General features: G+C 42.5%; 1 protein-coding gene across 1 annotated transcript in view; it reads left to right on the top strand.

Moving 5' to 3' along the window:
* dmrt1 (doublesex and mab-3 related transcription factor 1) overlaps window positions 1–15344 on the top strand; it is a gene marked incomplete at both ends in the record, with an annotated part of 31781 nt that extends 16437 nt beyond the window's left edge. The window contains 2 exons of the mRNA XM_084055419.1: window positions 7119–7268; window positions 15184–15344. Of these exons, the coding sequence (XP_083911545.1) occupies window positions 7119–7268; window positions 15184–15344 (311 nt within the window). The remainder of the gene's footprint in view (window positions 1–7118; window positions 7269–15183) is intronic.

Below are 15344 nucleotides of genomic sequence, written 5' to 3' on the forward strand. Positions count from 1 at the left end.
CTCTCTCTGTTTTTCAGGCCATTATTTATAGTCTCTGAGTTTGTGTTTGACATCAAGAGGTCATGTAGGGGAATAAGTCATAAGTAGCACTTCTCCGTTATGACTATGTCAGTGGTTCATCAAAGTGTGTTCCGGGGACCCCAAGGGGTTCCAGGGGGTAACCAGCAAAATGTTGCTGATAAAGCATCATAAAGTTAATAAAGCAGCATCATAAATCAGTTTAACCACTTTAACCCTTTAATTACTTAGACTGTTTGAAAATAGCCGATCTACAGGCTATTTTCAAAACATTTGGTGAAATTGTGGAATCATTTTGAAAAGATTCAACAGCACAACGTTTTCTTATGGGGGTCCCTGGCACTAATTTTTTCAGATGTGGGTCTGTGGCCAAATCTCTTGACAAATAAAATACACTTCAAATTGGGGGTCCTTAACATGAAAACGGTTGAGAAACACTGGACTATATCACCGCCTCCGTGGAGACGTTCATTCCGGTCTGCGACACCGAGACGCACGACAACTTTCTCCTCTCTGTAGCGGGGCCTGGGTGAAAGTGAGGTGCACCTCCTCATCAGGCCACCGGGAGGACGGACGTGTGCTGTGAGCCCTGAGCTGCCCTCCCTCTCTCTCTCTCTCTCTCTCTCTCTCTGGCTGCCAAACAGCGCGCCGTCAAATTTATCTACAGCCCGGGATAGGGCTAATCAGTTGGCCAAATACAGAGATCCAAATAACCTTCAGGAGTGCCACGCTGTCCTTTCTCCCCCCCCCCCCCTCTCCGCGCCTCACCTCCTCTCCCCCGAACCAACCGCCCACTCCCCACGTCCCCCGTCCCCCCACCCACCCACGTCCCCCCCCCCCCCACACCCACGTCCCCCCCCCCCCACACACACCCACGTCCCCCAGGCCCCCGCGCTGTCTCCGCAAAATTGCCTTCTGGAGTTAGTGAGCGGGAACAGTTAAGATTTACAAACAATGATGAAGCTTGTCATGCGTCTTTCTCCATCCGTCACGGCGGGCGCGGGCGGAGCCGCGGGGAGAGCCGTCCCGGTGTTCTTCATAAAAGCCAGCCCCCTGTGAAATACGCCCCCAGCGCGCCTGTTTACTGCCCCGCGCTCGTCAGCAGCACCGGCGCCGTAAATCGCGGAGCGGGAGGTGACACCGCAGTCCATCAAACACCCCCCCCCGCCCCCCCCCCACCCACCATCCACCATCATCGCCACTCCATCCCACCCTACCCTACCCACCCGACACCTCACCTCACACTACAAACACTAACACCCCCCCCCCATACCCACCTCCTCGTGTGCCTCCACAGACACCCATCCCGCGCCCCCCTGCTATAGGAGCTACCCGGGGATGCTCAGATGAACTGCCCCCCCCCCGCACCCCGCACCCCGTTCTTGAGTTATAGGTATTTCAGTCTCACAGGAAGGCAGCTTTTGGCTGGAGTCTGTTGTTGTCTTTTTTTCTTTTTTTTACCCCTTGCTCAAAACTTTTTCCAATTTCAAAAGTTTCGTAAGTATAAGCCCCGTCGTCTGGCACACTGCGGCAAAGCCCCCCCCTGCTCATTATGTTTGTTTCTTTCGCTTTCCCCGCGGGGGCGAACGGCGAGATTTATACAGTCGCTGGCGCTCGCGTTGGCGCCCCCCATACATTTTGTCTGTTTTGTTATATTGGTGTCAGCACAAGCGCACACAGTAATTTAAATGCAAATCAGAGTGTTGAGGTATTGCAGATGTTAATCCCGCTAATCGATGGACCTGTGTGAGCCCATTAAGTTAGAAATCCATTACTATCTTTCTAGATGATATTCTATTGATTTTCCTTGGTTCCAATCCATACCGTACTGTACCAACAAAGTGAGTTACTGCGTATAAACTCCGCCGCCCCGGCTTCTCCACCTTCTCTGACAAACGACGGAGAGATCGGTGTCGATAGGTTTCTTTTGTTTCCCCATGTAAAATGGGGCCTTGCCTCCCTTCAGATCAAATTACTTAAAACTTGCCACTTGCACACGGAAACTCACATACACGCCATATAGCTGCACGCGCCGTCTGCGACCACACCAAAGCCGGAGATGACGAAAACACCCCCCCGCCACCCCCCATCCCCGCTTTGCTCGGTGTGGGGATTTACAGAATCCAAAAACAAGCAGTGAGCACTCGGGGAGGAAGTGCTGTTTCATTGTCATGTAACTGACAGAGTTCATTCCCTCAGAGAGCATCACTCATCGCTACGCCACTGACTGCACCTCTTGTGTCACTTTACTGCCTCGGCAGACTAAAGCAATGACTGTTGTTGTCTTACTGTCAAAGTGTGGTGCAGTCATCCCAACTACACCATGGCAGACATGTATGAAAGATGCATGCATAAGATGAATTGATTGTCTTATGTGTGGTTTAGCTATGGCACCTCAAGTGCTTTTTATGGGGCGTTTGTTTAACATACGGTCTACCCTCCTCTAATATTGCATGAGTTCTCCCCGCATTACTTGGATGCCATTTCGCTCATTGTCATTATTTTGTCGTGGTTTTCAAACTTTCTGTGCCCAAGGCACACCAATGGCTATGTCAAAATCTCAAGGCACACCTGTATTCTTACCAAAAATAGCAGATCTACAGTACAAGCTGTGTGTTTGTAGATGAGCTATTTTCACTATTTAAAAAAACGAAACAATATAACAATATAGACATGTATGTAGTCTGTATTGGGAAATGAGTGCACACAAAGTACTGGTAAAATAAAAAAATAATTTCATACGTTTTTGTATAGTTCTATACAGTATATTGCAATAATGTGCGGTTGTCACAAAATCCCACATCACACCATTTGGGAACCACTGTGTTAGACACTAGAGTGAAGAGAGTGAAGAGAGTGAAGGGAGGCCATGAAGAATTTGAGGACTGCGTTTCATAAAGGCCATCAACAGGATGTGCTCTGTGTCATCATTAGCACATAGTATTTGCTTTAGTTGTTTCCAGTGTTTCGGTTTCCCTATGCCAACCCTTAGTGTTGACCATTGATAACTGTCACGATCATGGCCCTCTGTCCCTGCCGTTTGTTCCCCTTCCTTGTCAGTTATGCCCTGTTTTGCCCTGTTGTGACTTTGCCCTGCCCTTAATTCCCCTCGGCCAAATCTCCTCTCCCCTCTCCATACAGTACATGTGGCCTAGAGAAGAGTCTGATTGCCCTGAGTTTTTCACCTGTAAGGACCGGCTGAGCCTGGTTGGGTGAGGAGCTCCAGGGACTATTTAAACTGTGTCCTTGTGTGTTAGTGCTCAAATATCGATCGTAGTGTTTTTGTGTGTTGATATGTTGTTTACAGTGTGTGCTTGTGTTAACTGTTGTGTCGTCAAGCAAAGTCTTTGTTAATAGTGTTCCTCATCTCCTGCGTTTGAGTTTTGAGTCCCTGCATGTGGGTCCTACACCTCCCAGTCAGATAACAGAGGCAGCATAGACCATTTTTTGACAAATAAGTACATTTTGTGTGCAAATTTCAAGATTCGAAGCTCCTCTTTCAAACAGTAAATGGCTAAAAGTAACATTCCAGTAACTCACTTATAGTCGATCATTCGAATCAACCTGCTTGTCTGTGTGGTTGCCCTAGCCATTGCGAAGGCGTACAATTTCAAATCACAACCCTGCATATGGGTTGATGAGGAAATTCACGTATTGTGGGGAAAACAGAAAGTCAAATTCGCTCAAACAGGATTTTAACCCTTTAAGGCCGGGAAAGCATCATTTGTGTCATTTTAAGATTTCTTTGGCTATTCAAAAATAGCAGATATACAAGCTCATAGCGCGGCACCGAGTGCCGCGCTATGAGCTTGTAGATCTGCTATTTTTGATTTGTGCAAATCTTGGAATATATATATACATTTTTAAAGCCAACATTTGTAAATATTTAGTTCCAGGGACCACCAGAAGCAAAGATTTGAGTTACAAATGTCCACTTAAAAAAAAAAAAAGAATTCACATATTGCTCACATTTTCATGATTTTTCAAAAATAGCAGATCTATCAAGCTCATAGCAGATCTACAAGCTCATAGCACGGCACTCGGTGCCGCGCTTAGAGCTTGCAGATTTGCTGTTTTTGAATAGCCCAAAGAAATCTAAAATAACAGAGATGCGTTCCCAGATTGAATGGGTTAAATCAGTTTGACGAACTGCAATCCGTTTCTATTAAACTTGTCTTTGTCTTATAAAAACGAGTCACCAAAGTCATTTATTTTACACGTGTAACAAATTGGGTTCAGTTCATTGTCTCTGCAAGCCCCTAGGGTCTGCAGAGAGAACTGTAAGTAAGAACCGGTGGTACGGACAGACAGTGGCTCTGGTTGGACTCCTGCAGGCCTCAGAGGGCTTCACTCAATCAGCTGCTAATTGAATCAACGCCTGCCAAATGCCCTGAAGAAGACATCTCCTGCACGACCTGTCATCTGCCTCTTTCTCCACACACTGTTGTTGGGTGCTAAGTGCCTGCCCCAGCCTCTGGCTCTCTGGATGGGCTAAATACCAGTATAATTGTCTGCTCAGGGGCACAAACACTGTTGTAATGTGTTGTACAACATCACCATTAACACCAGCCTGGGGCTGTGGAGACATTAAATGGCCAGGGCTGTGTAGTTTATGTCTCCGCTCTGCTCTCTCTCTCTCTCTCTCTCTCTCTCTCTCTCTCTGTCTCTCTCTCTCTCTCTCTCTCTCTCTCTCTCTCTCTCTCTCTCTCTCTCTCTCTCTCTCTCTCTCTCTGTCTCTGTCTCTCTCTCTCTCTCATACTGTCCAGCTTTGAGAGACAGAGGCTCTGAATCTTAACGACCACATTTTAAATGATGCAGCTGCTTATTAGTCCATGTGTAGTAACACACATGGGGCATTAATATTCCACTTGATTCCTATAAGCAGTGTTGATTTTGACAGCAGATTTTGATTAAGTTTTAGTCATAGTCTTTTGAATAAAATTCCATTTAGTTTTAGTCCTATTTTGGTCATCTGAAATGTTTTACTGTTAGTCTAGTTTTAGTTGACTAAATATCATAAGATTATAGTCGACTAAATCTACAGTTGATTTAGTCGACTAAAATGTATTTTGGCGGTGCCTTGACGGCGTCGTAATAGCTGATTTTACACTTGGCTAAACTGAAAATTACCGATCTATAAGCTCACAACGCGTTGCGCAACCAAACATAAAATGACTTGCCTTTTAGTTCTACTGGATCTCTTCTCCACTCGTCCCTCACTAACATTTTAGTCTAGTTTTTATTTGTTGATGAAATTTTCAATATATTTAGTCTTAGTTTTAGTCATCGTAGCTTAGTTTCTATTTAGTTTTTATTTCGTTTTCGTCAGTGAAAAAAGGTAGACGAGGAACATTTTTTGTCATAGTTTTAGTCGACAAAATCAACACTGCCTATAAGCACTAAGCAGTATAAACCACGTCTCTCCTGTCAAACTCTCAAGCTCCCATGGAACAGTGACTTTCCATGGGAGTGCTGTCTCATATTATTTCCCCGTTATCCAGCATTTGGATGCAGGTAATTGATGCCTGTGTGTAAGCAAAGATAGTTGGTTGATATGAAGAACTAACTTAGTAGGAAAGTAATATCAAGCAGTGTTTCAATCCCTGAATCATTGTTAACTTGCAGAACAAATGCTGTGTATAGGAACAGCAATGTGATATGCTTCACTTTAGTTATAAAGTCCCATCTAATTAAGGTGTTGCAGTTGCTTCGCTTTGCGTTGTTTCGAGCAACACTGGAGTCCAGTTGAAATGTCTGTGGGCGTTGACAAATGATGCTGGCGCTGGCAGTTCTTGGAAACAGTCGAGCGAACCTGTATAAACACATACGGTACTTTTATTACCTGCGAGGGCTGTCCTCGTTTCCATAGCCATAAATTTCACTCTACATGTGTCCTTTGCTTTGGCATTTTTCTCACCCCGTCGCCTCACGATGAATCTCTTGTTTAAAACGTAATGATAGAAAAATCCCACAAACATTGATCCACGGCCTCAGTTCATTATTGTATATCCATAACTTCTCGACGGATCACGTCCAAAGACCCGACGATGGAGTGACAGGCCATTTTGTGAGTTGATGGGGCACAGTAGCCGAAATGGAGATTTAGCATAGGGACGAGGGACCGCGTCACGCCTCTCCGGCAGTCATATCCACCTGGGACAGATTGGTTAACAATGCAGGAGCAGAGGTTCCTCTCTGCTTAATTAGCCTTTGACCCCCGAGCACTGATGCCTTCTGTCACCCGGCGCTGGCCCTGCACTCTCCACACTTCTATAATGCACCAATAATGGGGTTTTAAGTGTGCTCCCATGCACGCTGACAAGCTATCTGTGAGACTGCATCTCTTACAAACTGCTTGATTATGAACTGCTGTAAATGTGGAAGATGAGAACTTTATCGGTAACAGTATGGGACGTGTGGATAGGCCTAGTGTATGACGAGGCAAAAGCTACTAATTGCTTTGTAATTAATCGGTTCTTAGATGTTTGTTTGATGTTGCTTGGAGTTGGAAGGAGCTCAGGCATCACCCTCCATGTTAAGAGGATTTGTTAATATGAGCACATACTGTATGTTGTCACTGTACATTGCAATAGCAGTAGCAGTATATGCAGTATATGCTTAGAGAACTCTGCTGCTCATTGTTAAAGTTGTGCCCTAAGGGTAACATTAAACTAGATTGAACCAATGCAGAAGTTGGTTAATTAACAAAGGTGCTAGGGTCCAGCATTTTGGGACATATATGCCTGGTATTCACATGGACTAGTGCAGGGGTTCTCAAAGTAGAGTCTACCAAGGGTCCTTTTGGGGGTTCCCGGGGGTCCCCAGCTAAATTAGTTAATATAGCATTAAAATCAGTTTAACCACTTTAACCCATTAAACCCGAGGCGATTCTTTAAAATGTTTAAAACTTTTTTTTTTCAAGATTTTTCAAAAATAGCAGATCTACAAGCTCATAGCGCGGCACTTGGTGCCACGCTATGAGCTTGTATATCTGCTATTCTTGGGTCCCCTGACATGAGAAGGTTTGAGAACCACATAAACTAGCGTATTTTCTCTCTCTCCAGTGACATGGGTCTTCCAACTGTTCCACCTCTCTTCAGGCATGGCCTGTTTAAAGCCTGCCTGCCTGCCTGTCTGCTCTTTGACGGAGTTTTCTGGGCCATTAAGTCCTGCCACGGGCCTAATGATGAGCCAGACGCCCATGTCGTCCCTAGAGAAAGGAACGTCCATCTTGGCGAGGGTCATCCGTAGTCAGGTCTCTGTATACCCCCTCCCCAGTCCTTCAAATGGGCCAGGGCCAGGTTTTTTATTTATTTTTTTAGACACCGCTCGTATCGTTTTAATGGGCACTATTTAATCTCAGGCCAACCTTGTCATATGACAGGCAACTCTTCATTCGAAGGATTGAATTTTTTACTTGTGTGATAATAACCTCCACTAAGTGCTTCTGGGTGGCATTGAAATGTGGAAGAAAAGTTCATTGTTTTATTTTTTTTAAGATACATTTCCGTTTTGTGCGTTAACAATGTTACGTTGTGCTTTTTTGAGCATTAATTCTTATATTAATATGATTATGACTACAGTATGAGATCATTTATTTACCTTATTTCATCATGCCGATTTTATATATTCTATTTTTGTTTCTCCTTATTAATGATAACCTGTGCTTTTTGTTGCATAACTATAATAAAATAAAAATAAAATTGAAATAAAGGATGTTATAACAAAGAACCTAACCCTACTGTACTTAGTTAAATTGCTATAATACGCAATCTTTGAGCTCGTAGATCTGCAATTTTCGCCGAGTGTTTGCGTATATGTTCGCCAGATGTTCGTCTATTTCCGCCTATTGCGACGTGCCCAGAATAGGGACGCTTGCGCTCGCGCGGTTAGCATTAGGCACCGCTGCAACAGTGCAGAATAACGCATGTATGTGTGTGTTTACTTAAGCGCGTTATCTACCCTCATGACCCCTTGTGTACGGTGGATGAGTGTCGAGTATGAAACCCACACAGAGAGAGAGAGCTGCTTATCCACAGTGGATCAGACTGAATTACCATCTCTCCCTCACATCTGGGCTTTTGTTCCCCCTCTTTGGCAGCGGCAGAAATGATTGAGCCTTCATTCACTCCCCGCCCTCCCCTCCTTCCCTCCCTTTTCTTAACAGGACGGGGAGGCGGGGGGTTAAAAAGCTTCCTTTTGTTATTCTGCACAAAGACAGTTTAACTCTTTAAGACCGGGAACGCATCTGTGTGTCATTTTTTTCAGATTTCGTTGGGCTATTCAAAAATAGCAGATCTACAAGCTCATAGCGCGGCACCGAGTGCCGCGCTATGAGCTTGTAGATCTGCTATTTTTGAAAAATCATGAAAAGTTGTGCAGATATTTGATTTTTTTTCCTTTTTTTTGGCAGACATTTGTAACTCAAATCTTTGCTTCTGGGGGTTCCTGGAACTAAATATTTTACAAATGTTCGCTTTTAAATATTGATATAATCCAAGATTTTTCCAAAAAAAAAAATCACGATTTTTCAAAAATAGCAGCTCTACAAGCTCATAGCGCGGCACTCGGTGCCGCGCTATGAGCTTGTAGATCTGCTGTTTTTGAATAGCCAAAAGAAATCTAAAAAATGACACACAGATGCCACGTTCCCGGTCTTAATGGGTTAATAGTTTGGAAATCTTATATAGTGCGCGGAGCTAACTGGAGAAAAAAGGGCAAAAGTTCATTTATGGGAGAGCGTTCCTCCTCAAACATCGCTGAGTAAAGCCTCTCTTGTTACACAGTTGTTTTACACTTGACGGACACCAACAAGTTTGAGTCTGATCTCCCAGGGGAGTTATTTGAAGGCTGAGAATACAGTGAAAGACGTATAAGGATAAAAGAGCTGTATTAGCTGGTCTAAAGCAGTTGGTTCTCAAAGTGGGGTCTGGGGTATGCCCAGGGGTCCTTGAGTGGCTTCCAGGTTTAATCCCTTTAATCCTATTTTACACTTAGGCTATTTAAGATTTTTTAATGATTTTGACATTTTTTAACAACACAATTTACCGTACAGAAAGTGATCCGCAGCCCAAATACATTTTTGTATTCTTGACATGAAAATGTTTGTGAACCAATTGTCTAAATCAGTGGTTCTCAAACTTTTTCATGTCAAGGACCCCCAAATTGACACTTATTAGCCCGCGGACCCCCATTTGAAAAGATATGCTATAGGGACCCCCATATGAGAAGATCTTTTACAGTTCCTAACAGTGATTCTCAACCATTTTAATTTCAAGGACCCCCAGTTTGACATGCATTAGGGCTACGGACCCCCATTTAATGGCATTTCTATCTCTGGGACCCCAATTTATATTGTAAAATCAATGTTAATTTAACTCACTCAGAGAGTGTACAAATGGTACACTCTCTGACTTACAGACCCATAATGGTCCATTTGGTTCCTAACTATCTATCATTTAACTGGGGACCCCCTGGCACTCCCTCAAGGACCCCTGGGGGTCCCCGGATGATCGTCTCTAGGCGGCATTAACTTGACAAAGGTGCGATCACCAGAACTCTGGGTAATCTGGTTCATGAACATGTCTAGTACATTTTGAATCAGGAACCACCAATGCAGTGAGACTTCACAGTATCAAAAGTGCAAACAGTGCCTCCCTGCTGAAAGTCTTGAGGTTTCATTTGGATCTCTTTGTAGGGGTGCAACAGTTAATCGTATTCTTTGATTTAGTTTAGATTATAGTATAGTTAGTTAATAGTTAGAGACTATTAAAAACAAAATAGATTTTGAGGTAAAGATTTACATTTCTTTATTTAATTTTTTATTGATACATATTTGAAAGCCGTAGCATGAATGGACCGTGAAGTCCAACGGTCTAAAAACACTGTAGTATTATTATTATTATTAAAACTAAACTTTTATAATAAAAAAATATTCAAGTTTTTCATTTATAGAAAAACAAAAAGCATGCTTCTCGATTATTCGATTAATCGAAAAGGTAATCAACACAATCATCGCTAAGTAAATCATTTTTAGCGGTGCCAGCCGCTCTACATTTGACTATGTCCGTCCGTATGTCTGTCTGTCCGTTTGTCTGTTTGTCTGTTTGTCCGTTTGAGCACGGGCTTTAAACAGCTATAACTCCAGTTCACAGCATGCCAGCAAGTCCAAATTTGGTATGTGGACTTAGACCACCAATAGGGACGAGCATTGACTGCTGAAGCCCCGCCCCGCCCTATTATAGCGCCACCAGGAGGCCACTGGCTTTAAACAGCTATAACTCCAGTTTGCAGCATGCCACCAAGTCCAAATTTGGTATGTGGACTTACACCACCAATAGGGACGAGCATTAATTGCTGAAGCCCCGCCCCGCCCTATTACAGCGCCACCAGGAGGCCACTCATCAAAGGCACCGCTTCCTTCACACAGGGTGTGATTTTTGTTGCAGTCCTGGATCTCAGCACCTGGACAGCCTCATCATGGCAAGTGTTGTTGAAGTGTTTTGGTTTTGTTTTGTAGATGCAGAGTAGAAGGTAGCACAGTCTGTATAAGTACATTTTGATTGCTACGATGTGATCAGCAGAATGTGAGTCTCACACTTCTTAAGTTGTTGTTTTGGAAGTAGCGGTCAGATCTACAAGCTTGAGTGCTATGAGCTTGTAGATCAGCATTTTTTGCTGTGCGACTCCGTCCTACAACGGCGTATAAAATAGCGTTTAAGTGTTTTTAACACATTTATGGTATGAGGAAAATTGGTATATATATATATATATATATATATATATATATATATATATATATATATATAAAAATATATATATAGATGAAGCTCAATTGGCTCTGAGGGAATACATGGGGAATAAATGAGTGGAATGGTCTCATCATTTACTGGCGCAGAAGGCCTAATTGAGAACAAGGTATTTTTCTGATACTCGAGTGCACCGACATCAATCTGTATTAAACAAAAAAAAACTCAGGGCACAACCATACGTAACCAAGGCCTGACACACAGCACGTGGACCGCGGCGTGTTCTTGTGATTTAACTATCGCCTGTGAAAATAACACATCCCGGTCGCGTTCGCCTTTAATTACACCATAGATTTACCCCCTGATGAACACGGGGGAATTAACATTGAACAGGCTAATTCACAACCGCTGGCCCTTCTCGGGGGCCCCCCCCAACCCCCACCCACACAGCATTATTGCTGCACTAGTAGACTGCTGGAGGAAAAAAAAGAGCTGGGTGCAGTTAGCTACACAAACATTAGTATTAACGATTGGAGCACCAGTTTGGAATGGGTGACAAACTGCAGACGGGCAGAAATCGGAGTCCGAAACCAATCAGGAAGTTAATGAGGAGAAAAATTACTCTTTTTTTTTTTCTCCCTCTCCGCCCTCCTCTCGCTCCCAGCCAGGCTCTTTGAGGAGGAGGAGGAGGAGTAGAGAGAGGGAGGTGGGCACTCGCCACGCCAGCTTGAGTGAGGCCCAAGAAGTTCTAATATAGGCAGGGAAGGAAACGTATTCGTCTCAAGTTGACTTAGGCTTAGGCTTAGGCCTCACCAAAGTTGTGTTGTGGTGGTGAGAAATTCAGATCTATTTTAGAGGACATTGAATTGATCATATACTGTAGTCAGTTGCCAGTGTACATGGCAAAAAAATATATTAATTTGCACACATTTTCTTGATTTTTCAAAAATAGCAGATCTACAAGCTTGTAGATCTGCTATTTTTGAATAGCCAAAGTGTATAGTCAGTTGCGTGTACATGGAACATGGACTTTGAATATTTTTGCCTTTGATGGGAAATTGCGATAAGGTTGCAATGGTTGGATTCATTTATACTTTTTAAGCTTACGTTCTGCATAGTACTAGTATAGAGTATTGCATTATGTATTTCATATTGAACATAAGTATAGTGTAATGCAGCCTTGCACATAACAAAGCTTCTGAAAGGTGCATGGATCGTTCAGATCTATCCAACACCATTAGCTATCTACTTTCCATTACTTAAAGTAATGGTCAGCAGGAGAACAGGACAATTCCGAGAACATGAACTGCTCTCTCCCAAAGAGAATTAAGACTTCAACCTGTGATGTCACCATGACACACTGTACCAATGCACCGTGGAGAATATTGTCTACATTGCTGAAGCATAAATCATGTGACACTCCTAATGAACCCTAGCATCCCTGTTCTGGGCTTATCATAGTAGGCGAACACAATGCGTCGTACTCGTAACGTAATGGGACGTGTTGTGAGCTTGTGAGCTTGTATAGAGGGAAAAGGAGGGGGCGTAGTGTATACCCTGGGGGAAGTATACAAGATTTAAGTGGTCAGGTGCTTGAAATTGTAGGTGAAGGTCAAGGGAAAAGGGGGAAAAAAGAGTTACATCTAGGTTTCAAAAGGTGGAGTGAAAATGTCTTCCATTTACATTTCTGCCCTCAAGAATGGCATCGTATAGATGCAAGTTGACTTGCTTAATAGCTGCCAGCAACATGCTGTTATTAGCCCCATTCATGCAGTAAAGGGACATTGTGTGCTAAAATGGCTGGGTGCACATGGGCTAGCTCCTGTTTGTTTACTGCAAAAGAGCTAACGCCTCGACTTTTGTGTTTATTGTCTTCCATTCTTTAACCCATTCAATCCGGGGACGCATCTCTGTCATTTTAGATCTCTTTGGCTATTCAAAAATAGCAGATATACAAGCTATGAGCTATGATCTATACGCTATGAGCGTATAGATCTGCTATTTTTGAAAAATTGTGAAAAATGTGTGCAAATCTTTGAATATGTATATTTTTTAAAGCAAAAATGTTTTAACTCAAATTTTTGCTTCGTGGGGGGTCCCTGGAATAACATATTGTGAGATGGGGGTCCGCGGCCAAATACATATCATTTTGGGGGTCCTTGACATGAAAAAGTTTGAGAACCACTGATTATAGCAACATTTAAAAGACGTTTGTAGAATCCCTAGAAGCAAAGATTTCAGTTAAAAATGTTCGCTTTAAAAATATATATGTATTAAAAGATTTCCACACATTTTCATGATTTAAAAAAAAATTGCAGATCTACAAGCTCATAGCGCGGCTAATCTGCTATTTTTTAATAGCCAAAGTATAAGATATAAGTGGTTAAAATCTAAAATGACAGATGCTTTCCCGGTCTCAATGAGTTAAATACAAAAAAATGCCGGGTGATTCAATTTGCTGTAAATTATATGCTTTGGCAAGAATACGTTTATAGCGTAGGTCAGAGTCCCGAGCAATACAACGCCTACAGAATGGCCCATTCATTTTGGGAGCCGGTGATGTATTGTTTTTTACTCTGCTGGTTTATCTGTTTAGCAATAGTATTTCTTTTCTCCCTTTTATTTGCCTGTCACGTGTAAACCTTTTTATTTTCCATATATTGCTGTACTGTGTACCTATCCTGAAGCCACAGGCAATAATCATTTATCACATTAATGAGTTTGAGGAGTATCCAAGAAAAAAAAGATTTGTTGGCTCTATGTGAGATTGTTTTTGCCCGCATATTTTTTTTCTCTCACTACATAAGTGCACCACTGTGTTATACTCACATTGGCACTGTGTTTTTCCATTATATTGTTTTGTAGGTTAACCACTTTCAACCTGGCGTCCCTATTTTGGCCATGTCAAAATAGGCGAACGTTTTCCAAAAATGGGAAAACAGCAAGATCTACAAGCTCACATTGTGTCGCAATGTGACACAAATGGGCTCATGTTGGATAAGGTTCGATGTTGGTATCCTGGAAGCGTGGTGGTAAATTGATGTGTTGTGCTGGCATGCTGTCAAAGGCTTCTCTCAGGGATGATGTTATCTTGACGCCTAGCATCCCTACTTTATAACCAATCTACAATCTCAGTAGAATGTTTTTAGGCGAAGACATTTGGTGTGAGTGTGGGGGGGTGGGGGACCAAATTCAGAGCCAACCCCAGTCAAGTTTACTAAGTATCAATGGTTGATTTAAAAGACATCAATATGATCCATCATTATTTTGATGGGAAAACCATATTTGGCTGATCTCTACCATATATTATGCATAGTACAGTAGATCCAACATTAGGTACGGGTTATTAAATCGGTAGCACAGTACCAACACCACCTGTAACACCTCAATGAATCTCCCACCTTGCAATGCTAACACAGCCTGCCAGCAGCTCTTTATTATAGCACAATATGGTACATAATAACTATAATAATAATAATATATCAAACTTCTATCGCGCTTTTCTAGGTACTCAAAGACGTGTACAAAAACAAAACATATAATGTTATTAAAGAAAAGAACAAATTAAAGAAAGTAAGTAACAAAAAAAGCCTAAAAACTGTTCAAACATTTCATGGTATACTAAAAGAAGATGGATTTGGTGGGGAAGACAAGTCTGAAGAGAAGAGAGATTGGGCTGCTTTGATGCGAGTTGGGAGTGAGTTCCACTTCCCCATTTCTGCCCTTTCTGTTGACCATTATTATATGATATGATGGGCAAGATGGAATTGTGAATATGGTTAGTTCAGTTATCTGAACATTGCTCATTTCAACCTCTAAAATAGCGCTGAGAATAATTGAGAACCAATTAATCTTGCTGATCGAAAATCGAATAATAAGAGTATAAGTATACTGTAGTTTTTTTTATATATATACATATATTTGTATTTCTTATATCAACAACATACAAAATATGAGCTTGTAGATCTGCTATTTTTGAAAAATCGTGAAAATGTGTGTAAATCGTTGAATATATATATTTTTTAAGCGAACCGTTTTTAACTCAAATCTTTGCTTCTGGGGGTCCCTGGAACAAAATATTTTGATGGGGGTCCGCGGCCAAATACATATCATTTTGGGGGTCCTTGACATGAAAAAGTTTGAGCACCACTGATATAGAAACATACGTTTTTCAGATTACTGAGATTTAGGAGACATGTAGAATCGGCTCCAGGTCTCAATGGGTTAAAAAAAAGCAGATCAACAACCTCAAAACGTGTCACATCAGAACGTGTTGTGAGCTTATAGATCTGATATTTTAACTTAAATCATTAATTGTAATCGAGACAAAGGTTTGACATAATCGTGATGCTGATTTGAAGACATATCGCCCAGCCCTACTCTGACATCAAGAACTGTCTGTCTTTTTCCCATCTAGCCTGCCTGCCCAACGGGGTTGCCACGGGCTATGACTCCGCCATGGCCTGCCTGCCCATCAGCTCCATGGGCAACTCTGAGGGCAACAAGGCCGGGGGTGAAGCCAGCACCGAGCATGCCAACTTCACCGTGAACTCCATGATTGAGGGCCGCGCCAAGTAA

This window comes from Gymnoscopelus microlampas, assembly GCF_963454915.1.
Source record: "Gymnoscopelus microlampas genome assembly, chromosome: 4".
NCBI classification, from domain to species: Eukaryota; Metazoa; Chordata; class Actinopteri; order Myctophiformes; family Myctophidae; genus Gymnoscopelus; species Gymnoscopelus microlampas.